The sequence below is a fragment of the Paralichthys olivaceus genome, chromosome 15 (assembly GCF_024713975.1).
Source record: "Paralichthys olivaceus isolate ysfri-2021 chromosome 15, ASM2471397v2, whole genome shotgun sequence".
Lineage (NCBI taxonomy): Eukaryota > Metazoa > Chordata > Actinopteri > Pleuronectiformes > Paralichthyidae > Paralichthys > Paralichthys olivaceus.
In genome coordinates, this window is record NC_091107.1 from 587,236 (window position 1) to 605,000 (window position 17,765).

The following is a 17,765-nucleotide window of genomic DNA, read 5'->3' on the forward strand; positions in this document are numbered from 1 at the left end:
TTTATATTTAAATACTTTATATTTAAATACTTTATATTTACATGGAGGGGGACCGTCTCTACGGAGGCCGCCATGTTTTTTACATTAGTCCAGACTGAACAAACTAAAACCTTTTGAGTTTTTATGACGACTAAAGGCTTCCACAGGTTCTTCTTCACTTTTGGAAGGGGAGGGGGTGGGGGGGTGTTCAGCTGCAACACGAAACTTCAACACTAGATGTCACTAAATTCTACACACTGGACCTTTATTTCAAAGAATCAGAATCTAATCTGAGAAATGGTTTGATTTCAATTTGTAGTAATTTGGACCATTTTTGACAGTTTGGGATTCTTGGTGTTGTTCGCACTCAGAACAGTTTGACACTGGACACATCTGGAATCTTTAAAAACAACAAGGACTCAAAAGTATTTTGTGTTTGACTGAATTTGAAGGGAACTGACCTGTGAGCTGAAAGACAGATCACTGACAGTCTGTGGATATCTTTGTTCCCTTTTCAACCTGACACCTGGAGACAAGATGGATAAGGGGCAGTTGGATGTGCGGAGTCTGGACGGCCAATTGCAGGCCATCGAAATGTTTGATATTTTCAGCACCTGTTGATTGTCGCTGCGTCGTCCAGACCAGCAAACAGCAGAAAGGGTAGAACAAGTCTTTCTCTTCTTGAAGGGGTGAGGGTGGATTGATCTCTTTTGGATTGGGGGTTCTGCTTCAGTCTTTGTGGTCCTTCTGCAGCTCCGGCTCTGCGCTCTCATCCCGCCCGCCCCTCCACGATGATGACTAACACTGGCGTCAGGTCCATCAGGTTCTTCAGCATGTCCATGATGTCCTCGTGGTCTCTGGCTCCTTCGATGAACTCCTCAAGTGTCAACTCACCTGGTCAGAGGTGGAAGACAGAGGTTTTAATGGGTGAGTTAAATTTGTACATGTTTAGTTGACTGGGATTTCTTTACCTTCTCCTTTCACGTCTATCCTCTCAAATATGAGTGCGACGATCTCTTCTGGGTCAATATCTCTGTTCCGTGTGATGTCCTGAATGGCCTGCAGGGGGAGACACACAAACAACAGATGATCAATAGTCAGGTTCAAATGGTGTCAAGGTTTAAAACAACTTTTATTAATTAATTAATTTGATGAGTTGGGTTCAGTGGATCATTTTGACGTTCTATTGGATTAAGGAAAGAGAGAAGTTGACCAAGTCTGGACCCTTGTCCTCAGACTGGACTCTAGTTTTCAGACTAAGATGACGTCCTCCTCTGGGTTGGAGCTCGTTCAGCAGATTAGCACTTTACTAATTTCGTCCTGAGACTGGACCTTGATCTTCAGACTGGACTGTGGCTTTCAGACTGGGATGACGTCCTCCTCAGGGTTGGAGTCTTTGACCACTTCCTGAGCTCATTCAGTAGATTAGCGCTCACCTAATTTCAGAGTTAATCCAGCCCAGTTTTCTGTCGGAGCAAAGTCATCACTGCTGATTCAGCGTGGGTTCACTCAGAGGAGGTGGACAGAAGGACGGGCCCAGAGGGGTCCCTATGATCTGATTGGCCACCTCCCTAGAACCAGAAAGGTGCAGTGCTATGAAAAAGTAATTTCCCGTTCAGTTTGGAAATCAACCAAACCACCAAATTGAACTGATAATTGGCTTCAGTGTGACACCCAGGCTGGATCACTGAGACCTGTTCGATCCAAACACAGCAACCAGACGGTGTGAAGTAGATTAAAGGTCTAGAAAAGCATCACGTGATGCTGCCAACTCAAGGAATTCAGAGCAAATGTGACACAAAGTCATCGGACAGGATCACAAAGCCACCGCTGAGTCTCTGGGAACCTAAGTGAGAACCATTTTCTACAAATAGAGAGAACAGTGGTGAAACAAGGGAACAAATGAAAACCCAGGTGAACAGCTAAAGTACTGGTGAAGATTCCACAAGGAGAAAGACATCGGTCTGAAGGCATCATGGGAAATTTGAACAAATACGACACAACGGCTGGTCGCATATTAAAAAACATCTGAATGACCCACAAGACTTTCAACGAAGAAGACAAAGGTCCCGTTACATCTGGTGTGAACATAATGTTCCACAACAAGAACATCCTACCAACAGTCCAACACGGCCATCACTGATGGAACCATGAGTTCTGCTCTTAACGAGAACATCCTGAAGGAGAACGTCTGAACATCAGCTCAGGACCTGAAGCTCAAGAGCAGCTGAGTTACGCAGCAGGACAATGATCCGAACAAAGTAAATCCACCTCTGAATGGAATAAATGAGAAGAAATAGATTGACGGGTTTGAACAGGTCAGAGACCAGACCTGAGTCCAGCTCAGAGGCTGTGGTGAGACAGTGGATGTAAAAAATTAAAAATATACTGATTCACATATTCCACTATTACTGACAACTCCTCTTTGACAACTTGAATATCTATGTAATACCTATGAACAAAGAATTAGCTGAAGTGAATTGATTGTCTCTTGTTTTATTACTGACATTAATGTTAAAACATGATGTAACAGATTAACAATTTATTTTCTAGACTAGATTTCCAGATTTTGGAAATATCGTTCTCATTCATTTATATTTGTACAGTTTGTTGCTGCGACTGTTTTTACAACATCAACTTTAATTGGACCCTGTTCTCGTTAGTGCGTTTTGCTCCGAGCCTCTTTACCGAGAAGATGGTCTCCAGTTCGTCCTTGTCGATCTTTCCGTTGCCGTCCTGGTCAAACAGTTTGAAGTACCACTTTAGTTTCTGGTTGATTTCTCCTTTCAGCATCAGACTGATGGCGGCGATATATTCCACGAAGTCTATGTAGCCGTCCTGTAGAAAACAAAGGACGGAGGTTACACTCGTGATCAAGGTTTCATTAATTTTTCTCAAAAATCCTAAATTCAATCCTCATTCAAATAACCAACACATCACTTTGAGTGAAAAACCTTTATCGCAACAACTGAAGGTAAATGTGAACGAGACGATGAGTGTCTGAGCAGCGTGAAGGTGAACACAACAAATCACAACAGAAGAGAAACGCTGATGAAACGTGTTTTATGATGAGGTGTTTTCTTCAGAGCCATCGTACTGATGATCTCTGACTCTACAGAATTTAAAACATTAAAACGTTCAAATCTAAATCTGCAGATGTCGCAGGACTTGATCCCGGCTCTAGTTCCTCATCTTCCTAACCTTCAAAATAAAAGCACAGAATGTCAGCATAAAGGTTTTTGAGATATTTGTAGTTTGGTTTACTTCTTTTTAACGTCTTCAGTCACGTGTCACCGTCTTTATCGGTTCACATGTGAAAACCATGAGAAGTTTAAATGTTTAAAAGGTGAAACAGTTCAGTTGATTAATTAGTTAAACCGTCGCATTGCAAACATTACGATGGGTTTATGAATTGTTTTAGTGCGAGTGGGGCCCCCGGTGGCCCCTGAGCTTTGGTGCAGCCCTGGACATGGAGCTGGTGACCCAGCTTCACCTCAGTTCAGAGACGGAGGTGAAGCTGGGTCAGAGGTCAGAGCTCCGTCAGCACATCATCATGTCACGTTTCTCATCTCACCGTAAAAGTTATGGATGATATTTTTCACTTTCTGTCTCCAAACTATGACTCAGGTGATTTTTAAACTAATATGAAGGACGAAGGTTTGTTGTCGCTTTGTACAATTTATACGTGTTGTTAAGTTTTCATCAATTTATTTTTGTGTTAATTGAATGTGTTTTTTCACACACAAACACACACACACACACACACACACACACACACTCATGACGCAACAGAGCAGATTAAAAGACAGTTTTGTGTGTGTGTGTGTGTGTGTGTGTGTGTGTGTGTGTGTGTGTGTGTGTGTGTGTCGCACCCCATCCATGTCGAAGGTGTAGAACACCTGGTCCACGTAGCCGTTGGCGTCCTCATTCATGCCCTTCAAGCCCAGAATGGCCTTCAGCTCGAACAGCGTGATGAGGCCTGACGGAGACTCTCGCATGAACTTGTTGTACCAGTGGTGCATGTCCTCTGCCAGGATGTCTTCCAGGTTCGAGCCGTGGTTCCCCATGGGTGTGGTCCGACGGGTGCAACCAAGGCGAAGACGGACAAACCCACAGAAGAGTCACTTTGAGAGGACGGACACGAGGTCTCAGAAATGAAACAGAGAAGAAAAGTCGCCGTCCATAGATCGTCGGTGATGGAAGAAGATGATCAGAGCTTGTAGTCTACTGTCCTCAGCAGGAACAGAGGCGAGGGACAGGGTGAAATATCTGCAGCGTCGGCGGCGAGGCCAGCAGTCTTCAGCAGCAGGCCGGCCCACATCCAGGCTGCAGTGACTCTGCAGACTGAGAGCAAACCTCAGGACTCTCTAACCCTCTTAGGACCTGGAGGAAGAATCAAAGAAGCACCGAAAATAAACAACCTAATGAGATCAGGCCGCTCTGCTGGAGGACGCCGCTGCCAGAGGCCTCAAGAGGCTTTACCTGCCGGCCCTGGAACCAAGATGGTTATATAACTCACCTGGGTCCGACAGAGACGTTCCTCACTTTCACACCAAAATACTGAGAATGTTCAGCTTTTAATGAGGTTTGTGTTTCTGTCTCCATCACAGACTGAAAATAAAGAAAGAGCTTGTACAGCCAAGTCATCTGGATCGTCCCCTGGTGGCTGAGTGCAGTATAGGTCATAAACTCCTCCACGTTAGCAGACGGTACATAGACCAAACAAAAAAAATCCAACATGTTACAACTGGACCTCGATACCACGGCTCCACTCTACGATCACTACATCTCAGACTCTGACTGTAAATGACGTCATGACACATCAAACATGTCGCTGAGAGGTTGAGGTAGAGCCTCTAATGACATGAGTGACACGCTGATCCAAACAAATCACTTCAATACGTATAAATGAGTTTAAACGTTTATCAAAGAAAATAAGCTCAACTTATTGGACGATACACAAACTCACACAGGTGAACAGGTGCTTTTTAAACTATGACCCCCGCACTGTTCAGTACTGTTATTCCCACAAATATCATGGAGTCGGACTCGGACGTGACCCTGAATCCTCCTGACGCCTCCAATCGGAGCCAGAACTGAGCATCAGCAGCTTTACTGAGAAACAATGTGGGAGTGTGTTAATGTGCAGCTCGTCCTGCCAGCAGATAAATCACAGCTTAACAAGTCACTTCAATGTCCCCACAGTGATGGAGGAGGAGCAGAGTCCAACAACTGACCTCAACAACTGACCTCAACAACTGACCTCAACAACTGACCTCATGTTTCTGAGCTCGGTGCTGAGAAATGGATCAGCTGCTAAAATGTTTCCAGCTGATGTTCGGCCGAACGCTGCGGACACATCTATGTTTACGTTGTTTACGTCAACCAAGATACCTGATGACATCAGTCCAGCTGCTCACAGGTTTATAACAGACTCTGCATCCAGGGGGCGACTCCTCTGGTAGTTTCTATAGAAAATGACTCTTCTCACTTTATAACGTCAGTAAACTTTGTCCTCAGGAGTTTTTGTCTCATTCTCTCGTCTCAAGTCTTCAAACATCTGATCTTCATGCAGTTGGGGGCGTGGATACCACAGTGTGATTGACAGCTGGTACCTTCCAATGGGTGCAGGTGTAGGTGGGCGTGTCCTCCAGCTCTCGGTCAAATGGTTATTTGTGGTTCCAGAAAACCAAGATGGACAAAATGTCAAACCGAGGCTTCGGAACAGCAACTCACAACCCACTGGGTGACGACACGGTGGTTTGATGCTGCTGATCATTGTCCGTCAGGACGTAGACTGAGAATCTTTCATCTTCAACCTTTTGGGACCAAAAAACCTCTGGCCCCACCCATATATGGTTATATACAGCAATGCTTTCTGGGATTTGTAGTTGTCTTTTCACCTTAACATCAGTAGGACTATAGTTTCCCAGCATGCCTCTGGACTTGTTTCCTCCTCCTTCCAGATCCTTCTCTTCAGTCCTGCAGATTAAGTCTCTGAGTCGTGTGGAGACGAGCCAGCTGTGAGAAATCCTTGTTTCTCTGAGCCGTAAGTACAGTTCATCACCGATTCACCTTCTGTGAGGACGCCACCTGCTGCGTCCTCACAGGACGCTGCGTCCTCACAGGACGCTGCGTCTCTCCTGCTTCAACAAATTTTAACCTTGTGTTCAGGTCAACGCTCCACTGTGACATACCTGTGCTACTGGAGGATTCCTCTAGAGGGCCCCACAGAGCTAATGAATGATAAACAATAAACATGCTAACATTATTATTTCATGTGAATCAGTCAATTCCTGTGTCCCGTTCAGGCGACTGATGATTGGTGGATGTTTCACACCTGATCTGTGGTTTCACTGCGGCCAACCTCTCTGCTCTACACTGCCCCCTAATGTCCGTGAGCATATTGCATCTTTTTGAGGACGTGCACAACGGACAAACCAAACCAATGAATGTAGCTAAAGATGGACCACAGGAAACATCTGGATCTCCCTCTGGTGGCTGGTTGCAGTATAGGTCATAAAACCCACCCATACTAATCCACTATCTACTCGATACTTGAGCTCAAGACGGAATGATACTTGACGATTTGATGTACTTTAGTATTTTCTATTGCTGTTTTGAGTCAAAACAAATCCACGTATTTCTTCTTCAACTGTGAAACTCTGAAAGTAAAACACACCAGGGCGTCAAAAACAGTATTTAGCAAAAATATGTCTTTTTATTTCACTTTCAGACTTTGAGTCACAACATGACGTCTCCAGTTTGAAAACTTTTCACAGAAGTTACAGGTTTTTTTAACCTGCTGAGCTTTGGTGCAGTTTTATATTGAACAAAAACTTTGACTTTCAGTCGTGTTGCAAAAAATAATACTTCAGGTTTTCACTCTGACCAAGAAACAAGATTATTAGTTTAAAGTAAAATGTTGGTTCAAAGTAAGAATTCTTCGCTGAACGCTGAGAAAACATCAGATTCTTATAAAAAGGTTCAAATGTGTCATCGCAGAGTAAAAAAAGTAAAAACAAGTTTCCTCAGGTCGTCTTCATCTTCGTCTTCATGTCGTCTTCACGTCGTCTTCACGTCACAGATGAAGAAACGTTCGTCTCCAGTGTTCAGGCCTTTCAGATCACGACCCTCTGATTTCAACTCATCTGAACATCTGGATCTTCATGGAGCTGACGGAGAAAAAAAAAAGATTCACAAGCTCCTGAAGAAAATATCCACGACGTCAGGTAGATTTTTGTATCTTTGAGGTTTTGTATCTTAGCATGTTTTTGTGTGAATGAATGAATGAGACTCACCTCACTCTTTTCTTCTTCTGTCGTTCCTTCAGTCTCTTCTTCCTTGTGTGCTTGCTCAGATCTTTTCTCCGGAGCTTCCTTCTCTTCTCGTCCTGAAGAAGATCTGTCTCCCTCGTCTCTTCCCATCCGTCCATTTACTCGCTCCTTCTTCTCTTCGTCTTCTTCTTCTCTGGTCTTTGACTGATCGTCTCGGTGGGATTGTGTTTCACATGTTGAAGCATCTGTTTTATCATTTGTCTTAAAAACTTCTTCTCCTGCTGTTGTTTTCTCTTCTACGTCATTAGCGACTCCAGCGTCGTCTCCGCTGCTGGACTCCCTGTGGCGGCGGGATGGAGGGCGTCGCCGAATGGAGTGACGAGCTCGGCTCTGGACAAATCAGGGTAGAGAAAGTCAGTTATTAGAAAGTTACTATTACTTGGTTATTCACTGTGATAAACAAATGTGTCTTTGTGGCGTTGTGTGTCTTTGTGGCGTTGTGTGTCTTTGTGGTCGTGTTGTGTGTCTTTTAAATCAGACCTTGTTGATACTCGACAGGATGGACCCCTCCTCCACTATGGGAGGGGCCTCAAAGGAGACAGGCCCCTCCTCCTCAGTTACTGGTGAAGAGGCGACTGGGCAGGTGGGAGTCGCAGTGGAGGAGGTGGTTAGCGTGGTTACTGGGGCGGAGCCGGGGGAGGGAAGGGGGAAGGCGGGAGGCAGCAGCCTGAAGGCGGGGCTCTTTGGTGACGTCAGCTGGGCCGAGGGAGAGAGAGCGAGGGAGGCCTACGCAGAGAGAGAGAGAGAGGCAGACGTCAGAGTGCATCTCTCTGTACACAGCAGCAGGGGGCAGCACTACTCACCTGGAGCTTCTCGATCAGAGCAGAGTTCCTCTTGGTTTTGGCGGGAAGAGGTGAGGTGACACCTGGAGGCTGCACACACACATACACACATACACATACACACACACACACACACACACAGACAAAGGAAACAAGTTTGGATGTTTCATATTGTTTTGTTGTTTCTTTCTGATTTTGATTTAATTCAGACCCCCCCCCCCCCTCACCTCCTCGTCGTCTCCGTGTGTTTTCGGCAGCTGTAGTGAACGAGGAGGTCGACGTCTCACCGGCTTCTCCTGGTGAGAAATAATAAAACTGTGGCTGTGATATGTTAAAGGGTCGATCCTGAGTTTGTGTCTGAACTGACGTTGAACTCACCGTGTCTTTCACAGCGCCATCATGTGGAGGAGCTGAGCCTCTGAACCTTCCTGCGAGTTCAGCCACCGAGGGCTGTGTCGTAGCCTCCTCCTGAGAGAGAGAGAGAGAGAGAGAGAGAGAGAGAGGTGAATACCAACAACACTTAAGTTTCATGATCGATCAGATAGAAAATACACAGTTACCATGGCAACTCCAGTACTACAACTACTGTAAAAGGCTCCGTCCACAACTATATGAGACTTTTGTGGACGTTGCTGGTCTTGTTTTAGTTTGAAAATGGTTCTGTAGTAAAAACAATTGATGCACACGCCCACGTTCTCTTCTGATTGGTTCTCATCAGTCACGTGACTCGACTACCAGCGGTGAACACAGAGCGTCGCTAACACTTCCTGTCAGGAACAGTTCCAGAAAAGAGAAAAGAAATCTCTGCTCTGACTTTTCACCATCACTGCTCCTTCAGAGGAGTTCCTGTTGCTGAGCAACCAACTGCAGAGGAGACACTCTACTTCCTGTTTACATCACATGACCAGTGTAGGTGAATAGTCATGTGACGTGTGTGAGTTTGGACAAAGTTGGTTTTAGTTTTAAAATGAAAACGTTTGGACGCAGCCTGAACCGACAGTCACGACTGGTCTGACACACGAGACGTCATCACAGACAGTGTGGGCGGGGTTTTCTGCTCTGTAGGAGGGTGGGGCCTTTTATATATCAGTGTCAAGGGGCCCGTTGTTTCCTAGTGTCCATCATGACGTGTAGAATATGTCAATCAAATATATTAAATATTAAACTACAGCCTGAACACGCTGTTCAAACAGTGTTGTTGTTGTATGGTTGGAGCGCCCCCGTGTGGCAGGTAATTCCATGTGTGCGCGTGTGTGTGTGAGTGTGAGTGTGTGTGAGTGTGAGTGTGTGTGTGAGTGTGTGTGTGTGAGTGTGTGTGAGATCACATCATCGTCTGATGGGTCAGAGAGCGACAGTGTTGACTGGAGTCATAGCAACAAGTAACAATATCATTCTTCAAGACCACGCCCACTGTAATACTACAACTATTAATCCCACCCACAGACTGTAAATAAAGATGGACGACATGACGGCTCCGTATAGTGAAGCCAAATCCTCCTGATCGCCACCTGCTGGCCGGCTGCAGTGAAGGTAATAAACTCTACCACCAACAAACTTATATACATCATCCCTCACTGGCTTCATCCGTCCAAACACATGAGGGCAGAGGGAGACACACACACATAGAACACACACACACACAATAACAGCTGTTGACGTGAGGTTGATCCATGTCTATTTCAGCTGAAGGTCTCACATTGCTGACATTCAACAGATAATGAAATCACATCGCTGAACACACACACACACACACACACAGAACACACACACACACACAGGACACACACACAGGACACACACACCCAAATATTGTTTTTAGTCATCAAAAGGCTAAAGGCAGCAAGTAATGAAAAAACCGTTAAACCGCTTCCTCTTTCTCTCTGTGTGTGTGTGTGTGTGTGAGTGTGTGTGTGTGTGTGTGTGTGTGTGTGTGTGAGTGTGTGTGTGTGTGTGTGAGTGTGTGTGTGTGAGTGAGTGTGTGTGTGTGTGTGTGTGTGTGTGTGTGTGTACCAGCTGCTGTTCAGTCTCTCACATATAATTACTAAACATAACATTTCACTCAGGATTTTCTTCAGCTCATCAACATTCATCATATTTCTCCCTCAACAACTACAGCTCCCATGAGCCTTTGCTGTCACACTCACAACTGTTATTCTGCCTTCAGAAGTGACTCATGGGTTTCATTCAGGTAACAGAGCTGACTCAGGTGACATCACATGACCTCACATTAGTTTGTATTATTCGCTGAAAGTTTGTACGGTATGTAAAAACAAGTGTTGTCACTAGGTGGCAGCACAGGCTGTGTTACACAGAGAATATGCCTGTAATAAACAGAAGAAGAAGAAAACGGTTTTTAGGGCCAATAACGATGCTTATATTAAATTTAAAAACTGTCAGTTATTCCACAGATGTCACTTCTCTCGTGTCAAAGAGATGACAGGTACTTTAAACATAAACTTTATTAGAAATAAAAATTCAACCAAATATATAGAAAGAAAATATAAACATAAATACTACATCGTTTATTCAGTCAAATAAAAGTTTTCATAACAAACACATTTCTGTCAGAGACTCAACCAATTAGAGCCTGAACAATATTTAGATCTTTATCAATATATAATATGAGTCAGGCTCAAATCTGGAACATGTTTTCCATGAAACTTTACTTGCAGGAAATTAAAATGCTTTAAAAATGGAAACACAGTGAATCCATCAAACTGAAAATGTTTCACCAAACTTATTCTTTATCAATTGTTTCAATGAAAAACACATTCCAGTAAAATATCTGTAAAATATAATCAAAGAGTCACTAACGTGTTTCTTTCAGAATCTGTGTTTATGAACTCGCAGTAAATAACGTGTCTTCGTCTCCGTTGACTGACACGATGCTGTCGATATAAAGTTGTGTTGTTGTGATGGTGCGGCTCAGCGACCTGTAGTAACCTCCACGTCAGAGATCACATGTCACACAATAAACCATCAACGCAACAAAATTCAAATACGTTTTGCAGACGTGTGTTTTTGTGTAGAAGAAAACGTGTTTATTTGGGTGACGAGGAAATCAAACTTTAAAATGAGGTCAGAATAATTGAACCTGTTCCCACCTCGTGTTTCATGTTTGAGATCGTTCGAATTTTATCTGCGGACGTTTGTGACGTTTGTCACAGAGAGAAATGTTTCTGATCCACATGTGCTGCGTTCAAGTGCTGTCGGAAAAACTCTGATATCCGGCCTTTGATCTAAGATCTTATGAAATTTGACAATATTCTGATATTTCACCTGAGTCTGTAAAATAAGTGGTAAATACTTGAATTTCTAAAGAGAAAATTAAAATAAGTATGAAATGAAAGTGTCCGTCACACTGTAGAAGATCTTCCGGTTCATTCGGCTGCTAAACAAACAATTAATGAAAATGATCTGACAACACTTCACCTCAAAAACCACGATGACGTGTTGAAATGTGACAGAAACTGTTTGTGGAATTTAAATTGCAGCTTCATCCTTAAACTAGAAAAACATTTTACATTTAACCGTCTGTCCTTCACAGTGCGACATGATCCACGTTAAACACACGCACACACACTGAATAATAACAGTACACAAGTTAGAAGCTTTACCTCCATCCTGCTCGTCAACTCTGTGGCCTCGTTTGTCAAGTGTGTGTGAAAGAGAGAGAGCGCGAGCGAGCGAGCAGGCCTGCAGGTTAAATATAGAACCAGAGTCACTACAGAGAGAGAGAGAGAGAGAGAGAGAGAGATACAAATACACGGGGGGGCATTCAAATATACACAGAGAAAGAGAGAGAGAGAGAGAGAGAGAGAGAGAGAGGTGCAGCTCATGTTCCGTCACATGTGGATCATTTCTCTCTGTGTTGATCTACAGCTTCATGTTTATTCAACTAACTCATTCAATTTAAAAAGTATAATTTATTTATTTTAGGTCAATTTAATGAATTCATTCCAGTTCACTTCAACATGATGTAGTTCAGTTGGATCCATTAAATATATCTCAAGATTCTGATCCTCAGATTTTCTCTCTATAGACCAGAATGCACTGCAGGTGTTTTATATGAACATCTCAGAGTTCGGAGCAGAAACTTTAAGAGCTGCAGCTCTTTGAACGCTCTCACTCATCAAGAGACACAAAGAGGAACCTGCTGCTCGTTGTTGTCTTCGGTTTTCTGGAGGAAGTTGAGTCACACGAGCAGAAAGAAAATATCTTCTTTCATTTCTTCTTTTTGTTTCTTCACTTCTGCCTCTTCACCACCTCGGTGCTCGTTGCTTAAACGACAGAACCTCAAACCGACGTTCATGGTGAATCACAGGGATGAACGAGGACAAAAAAACATGAAGGATTTTTTTTACTCTTGTTTTCTGGATCTGAAACTGTTTTTCAAGATTCACAAACCACCTGAACACGATGAAAACATCTAATGTCAAAACAACGAAGCGTCAGTTTGTCTTTTGACCAAACGGCTTCGAGCTGAAACACAGGACGTGGTTGGAGGAGAGAAGACCCGGAAAAACAGCGGCTGCATTATGAAGGAGAAAACCTTATAAGGTTTGGTGAACGCCACCGGAAATGTGAACAGAAGTGTTACGCAACATTGCGGCTTCTGTGAACGTTAAAAAAAAAAACAACTGTGTCCCAGAAAAAACCCCGACAACTTTTCAAACCCTCTATCGTCAGATTCATGTAGAAAGAAATGAGAAATATTATCATGTGTGAAAGATGAAGGAAGAAGATGAAGTTTAAATAATGTCTGAGATTTTTACGACACTGAAATAAAAGAATAATTTATTATTGATCCACATGAAACAGAAAAAAGTCAAATACGTTGACGTGTTGCTGTGAATCTCTGATATTTAAAACACTGAGTTTGTTCCTCATCCACAGATGAAGAACTAAAACTAAATTTAAACTCAGATTAAAATAAAATGTTTCTTCTCTTCAGCCTGTTGTTAAAGATCTGCGGCTCTGTGCTGCCACCCGGTGGTTACATGCCTTCCTCTTCATGAGAGTGAACTTTAATCATGTTTGTTTTGACTTTGAACCTTTTTTCTTTCTGACCTGTGAGAACTGTGTAGTTTATTGCATTGTGGGTAATGAAGTTCTCTCGCTGACAGCTGGTTTCTTAAAACAAACAGTTTGACATTCATCTTTGTTCAGAATAAATAAAGTTAACTTTATTTAAACTTCACATCCTGCCTCACACACACAAGTTGATTTATTACCGTGTGTAACAATAAAAATCCTACATTTCTTCTACAGGTGAAAATCAAACAGTGAAAATAAATTAAACAAAATCACGTCAGTCTCTGTTTTCATGATGGTGATGTCACTGTTTGAAATCTCTCTTTATATTCTTCATGTGAAACATGATCACTAACAGTCAATAAAGACGATGACACGTCTCCACTTCCTCCTGTTGAACAAAAATGAAACCACAATGTCTCAGATATGAACGCCGCCATCTTGTGGTGATTTATTTAACGTCTACTCTTTTAGTCTGATCCATGTCCCATCTGCTAACATGGAGGAGGGGTTTCAGTGATCCGGATGATTTGGCTTCACTATTGGGAGTCGTCATGTCCTTCGTCTTTATTCACAATCAGCACCATCCTGAAAAAAACTGAGCGTTTCATCTGCTAAACCTTTAAATCCACTCTGATGTGTAAATATGAAAAAAGAAAAGAAGATGGAAAAGTCTCTCAACTGTTTTATTTGACTGTCTTCATCAGTCCTCCTCAAACTCATCCGTCTTCGTGTCTGAATCTGATCTCTACTCAGTGTAACGGAGAGCAAAGATCAAACTAGGTCCGAAAAGCAGACGAGTGAAGTTTCCTCTGATGAAGGTTAGAGTCTCGTCGTGACTCCGCAGCAGGTTTGTGGGATTTTTCCTGGAACTGAGAATCAATGACGTCCCTGCTTCTTCTTGAAGATCTTATTGAACGTGTTTCTCTTCCGGCTGCTGGACGACTCATCGCCTCTGTCCTCCTCCACCGGGCTTCTCCTGGTCAGGAACTGGGGGCCCGACGAGCAGGGCGAGGCAGAGGAGGAGGCGACGTGACGGTCTGGCGTGATGCAGAGGGAGTGGGTGGAGCAGGAGGAGGCGAGGACGGGGGCAGGACTGCCCCTCAGCTCCCCGAGGCTGGAGCTCTTCTCCAAGCTTCCAACGAGCCCAGAACCCTGACCCTGCAGGGGGTGGGGCCCAGAGGGCAGGAGGAGGGGCTTGAGGCTGTACAGACCTCGTGATTCGCCAGGAGAGAGTGGGAGGGAGGAGTCAGAGTCTGAGCGGTTCATAATGTCCCTGACGAAGGAAGAGAGAATAATGTCGTTAACAGATTCTGATGTAACATGTTGGTTCCAGTTTAAGTTCGTACAGACACTCGACTCTTCAGGCTGAACACAGAGCGCTAAATGCTAACATTAGTCAGATAGCATGCTAGAACTGTCTTAGCCCTGAAGCTAGAAACAGTCGATTCATCTTCCATCAAACTCTGTGAGATATTTCTGTCATCCGATAACAAAAGTCCAACAAGACGGAAAAACTTCAGCATTAAGGAGAAAGTTAGAAGAAAAGATGTCAGAGGTTTAGATGAAATGTGGCGTTAATGATATAATGACATTTTTTTCTTCCAATATTTTGAAAATAAGAAAACAACGATGAATCAGACAAAAGATTTAAAACAGTTGTTGAACATAAATTAAGATCAAATCAAATGTTTCATGAGTGACGTCACTGATTTTAGTTTCCCGTCTTTTTAGTTGGTCAGTAACATTGGACAAGTCGTGCAGAGAGAAGATACCCGAAGCTGCCGGAGCGACAGCGTTGCATCTGGTTCGTTATAGCTCCCCCTGCAGGCGAGAGGCTGGACGTCGCCTCCAGAGAGTGGAAGTAAGAAGATCGAAAGAGCAGAGCAGAAATGTGGGCGGTGCTCTCGGTGTACGAGGAGGAGGAGTCGGAGTTAGCAGGAGGACAGAAGGAGAGGAGGGGGAGGGGAGGAGGAGAGGGAGGGCTGATAGAGGGGTGAGACAGGGAGGAAGAGAGAGAGGGCGACGGTACAGGGAGGAACTCCAGCTGGCCAATAGAGCGGCTGCGATTCTGCCGGGCGTGGCCTATGGGAGGGCGGGTGGAAGTGGGTAGACCACACCCATCTTGTATAGGTAAGCCCCGCCCTTCAACCAACCTCTGAGAGCTGAACATCAGAGCGGGGTCTCCCGTCCGCTGTCGCAAGGGCATCAGACTCTGAGCTGCAGGAGAGTAGAACAAGTTTTAATTTGAAAGTCACTTCAAGGGAAGTTTGGCTTACAAACAGGAAGCAGTTTTTTTCCTCTGCATTAGGAGAAAGTGAAGCTCAGAGACGAATCAGCTTCTGACGTTTGAACGTGTTTTAAAAACAAGACAGTTTATGATAAAATATCCAGAAACGTTTTCTGCTCAGAGGATTTTTTCTCTTTTTAAAATCGGTGCTGATTTTTGTTTAAATCTGTCGAAGCTGAAACGTTTGAGCTGAGAACCTGTGAACGACGTTAGTGAAGAGAAACGCGTTAATGCAGGTGGTGATGAGTGAAGCAGAGGAGAAGCTCCGCCCAGCTTCGTCTGGTGCGACCACGCCGAGGGAGGAAGAGGAGGAGCCGTTCAGGTGAGGAGGCGTTCAGGTGCACACCTGCTGTCGTACATTTAACAATGTCAGCTGCTTTGTTCAGTGATTTTCAAAATAAATTTAGTTATTTCACATCTGATCTTCGACTTTTCTCAGAAGCTCACGTGAACACCACCTGTGATTGGTTCATTCCTCCGTTTGTTTATGAACATTTTGATTTCATGGATCATTGAATCAAATTAAATTTAAAGAAATTCAGATGATGATCAAGTTCAAAATGATCCTGGTCGTTTTGTTTCCTAAACAAACTCAAGAATAATAAAATAAAAAAATAGTTCTATGATTATGTATGTTGATGAGGAAGATTCATATTTATAAAATATTTAAAATGTGACGACAGCAGCTGTGCAGGACTGAATGAAGGAAGGTTATTGAAACATATAAAAGAATAAAACATTTGCTTCTGTAAATATTAAAGACTAGAAATCTATCGTACTTTTTTTGTTTTCCTTTAATCAATTAAGATTTTTTTTTCTCAAATATTTCTAATTTCCAGGTTTTGACTGAGAGCGGAAATCGTCAATCAAAGTTAAAGAGGTATGAACCAATCAGAGAGGGGCAGGTGGGAAGGGGGAGGGGCCAACCAGAGTGTTTCCATGACGACTGTGAATCTGCGATGCCACTCAGGGGCCAGAGGTCGCTCACTCGCCGGTCCATCTGCCACGCTGCATCTGGAGGGAGCCAATCGAGAGAGAGAGACGCCAAGAAAGGAGGAACCAATGACAGGGGGGCGGAGACAACAGGAAAAGAGTTAAAGGGTAAATCGACAGACTTTATTTCTCCTTCCTGTCGGTGGGAGGTTCCTCTGGGCCTCATCACTACGGTAACACACGTGGAGGAATCTGCCGCTGAAAATAGTCCCCAACAAACTCACTGTTTCCTCCTGTTTGATAAAAACTAAAGTTTCTACGTTTCCTTCAAAGTTTTATTTTAGATTTTACATTTTCAAACCACAGACTGAAAATAAAGACGACCCCACCGCCTGTAAAATATCTCAGATACAAACGCTGCCATCTTGTGGTGATGACATCATTTGCAGTCGAAGTCTGTGCAGTAGTGATCGTGGGGTGGAGCCACAGTATGGAGGCCCCACCCACAATGCTCTCAGCATCGACACTTGAACAATCGTGTGTATTTATTTCCACCAGGGGGCGATCCAGGTGATTGGCTCCACCTGCTGCTCGCTGTGTCGTCTGATCACATCTGAATTTCAACGTTTGTCAGGAACTAATTAACTAACAAGTAAATGTAGACTCACACTGCAGCGTCCCAGGAGACAGGATGTCCTCATCCATGTCGTCGAGGTCGTCAGAGAGCAGGAGGTGCTGCGGGGTCGGAGGTCGCAGGCCGAGGATGGACGGGTCCAGGTTGAGGGCGGCTGCCAGCGCTCCGAGTCCCGGGTTGTTGACCAAAGAGAAACCAGTGAGAGACTCGATCTGCTGCCAGCGGTGGAGTTTCTCCCGCAACGCGGCCGTCACCTCCGCCAGCGCCTGTCTGAGAGAGGGGTTCCACCTAACTGAAGTACTCGACAGTTTTATCTGACAACAAAAAGTAACGACCTGAGACGTTTTAAATGAGTTCACAGGTTTAATCTTTTAGAATTCATATAAAAACACTGAATATAAACTGTGCAAATATAAAGTAGAAGACTGTAAGAACTGCACTTAGTTACGTTACAGCTCCGGACATGTCCAGGGTCAAAGGTCACTCACTTGGCCGACAAGATCTTGTGGTCGACGTCGTCCAGTGACGAGCTGTGAGCGACGTGAAACGTCCCGAACAGAGAACTCCTCTTCTTCTTGATCTTCTCTGCCTGAAACGATAAATCTTCATTGGTGAGTGAGTGAGTGAGTGTCTGTGTGTGTGTGTGTGTGTGTGTGTGTGTGTGTGTGTGTGAGTGTGAGTGTGTGTGTGTGTGTGTGTGTGTGTGTGTGTGTGTCCTCACCCCCTCTCTGGCCTGCAGTAGTTGTTTCTCTGAGTTCTGTTTCTTGATGTTATAA

The 17,765-nt window shown here is 44.1% G+C and overlaps 3 protein-coding genes across 12 annotated transcripts in view; all 3 read right to left on the bottom strand.

Annotated features, from left to right (window-relative positions):
- Window positions 1–615: 615 nt before the first annotated feature.
- On the bottom strand, window positions 616–4,600 carry guca1d (guanylate cyclase activator 1d). Its single transcript, XM_069539433.1, has 4 exons — window positions 3,852–4,600; window positions 2,668–2,817; window positions 951–1,038; window positions 616–873 (listed from the first exon to the last, which is right to left on the bottom strand). Exons 1-4 carry the CDS (start codon window positions 4,044–4,046, stop codon window positions 749–751), a joined length of 558 nt encoding a protein of 185 aa, XP_069395534.1. The 5' UTR covers window positions 4,047–4,600; the 3' UTR covers window positions 616–748.
- Window positions 4,601–6,680: 2,080 nt separating this feature from the next.
- Window positions 6,681–13,030, bottom strand: dub (duboraya). Its single transcript, XM_020108437.2, has 7 exons — window positions 11,716–13,030; window positions 8,477–8,566; window positions 8,326–8,394; window positions 8,120–8,188; window positions 7,797–8,042; window positions 7,281–7,646; window positions 6,681–7,154 (listed from the first exon to the last, which is right to left on the bottom strand). Exons 1-7 carry the CDS (start codon window positions 11,935–11,937, stop codon window positions 7,122–7,124), a joined length of 1,095 nt encoding a protein of 364 aa, XP_019963996.2. The 5' UTR covers window positions 11,938–13,030; the 3' UTR covers window positions 6,681–7,121.
- A 228-nt stretch (window positions 13,031–13,258) lies between these two features.
- Window positions 13,259–17,765, bottom strand: part of LOC109643346 (stromal interaction molecule 1-like) — a 12,055-nt gene continuing 7,548 nt past the window's right edge. For 4 of the 10 annotated variants that reach the window (XM_069539424.1, XM_069539423.1, XM_069539425.1 and 1 more), the window contains exons 9-14: window positions 17,711–17,765; window positions 17,478–17,578; window positions 17,024–17,259; window positions 16,350–16,436; window positions 15,289–15,352; window positions 13,259–14,408 (exon numbers count right to left, since the gene is read on the bottom strand). The exon at window positions 17,711–17,765 is cut by the window's right edge and continues 113 nt beyond it. In XM_069539424.1, coding sequence (XP_069395525.1) covers window positions 14,012–14,408; window positions 15,289–15,352; window positions 16,350–16,436; window positions 17,024–17,259; window positions 17,478–17,578; window positions 17,711–17,765 — 940 coding nt within the window. In that variant the 3' untranslated portion in view covers window positions 13,259–14,011. Of the gene's footprint in view, window positions 14,409–15,288; window positions 15,353–16,310; window positions 16,437–17,023; window positions 17,260–17,477; window positions 17,579–17,710 lie in introns of all 10 variants that reach the window. The other 6 variants (XM_069539422.1, XM_069539420.1, XM_069539421.1 and 3 more) reach the window with 3 other exon arrangements.

What these genes read in the sequence shown, in the direction of transcription:
- guca1d (XM_069539433.1), bottom strand. Translation starts at nt 4,046, where the DNA reads ATGGGGAACCACGGCTCGAACCTGGAAGACATCCTGGCAGAGGACATG. An exon ending in ACACCTTCGACATGGATGGG is followed by an intron (nt 2,818 to 3,851) that starts GTGCGACACACA and finishes TGTTTTCTACAG; the next exon opens with GACGGCTACATAGACTTCGT. An exon ending in AACTGGAGACCATCTTCTCG is followed by an intron (nt 1,039 to 2,667) that starts GTAAAGAGGCTC and finishes CTCCCCCTGCAG; the next exon opens with GCCATTCAGGACATCACACG.
- dub (XM_020108437.2), bottom strand. Translation starts at nt 11,937, where the DNA reads ATGAGCTGCACCTCTCTCTCTCTCTCTCTCTCTCTCTCTCTCTTTCTC. An exon ending in ATGGCGCTGTGAAAGACACG is followed by an intron (nt 8,395 to 8,476) that starts GTGAGTTCAACG and finishes ATTTCTCACCAG; the next exon opens with GAGAAGCCGGTGAGACGTCG. An exon ending in CACACGGAGACGACGAGGAG is followed by an intron (nt 8,189 to 8,325) that starts GTGAGGGGGGGG and finishes GTGTGTGTGCAG; the next exon opens with CCTCCAGGTGTCACCTCACC.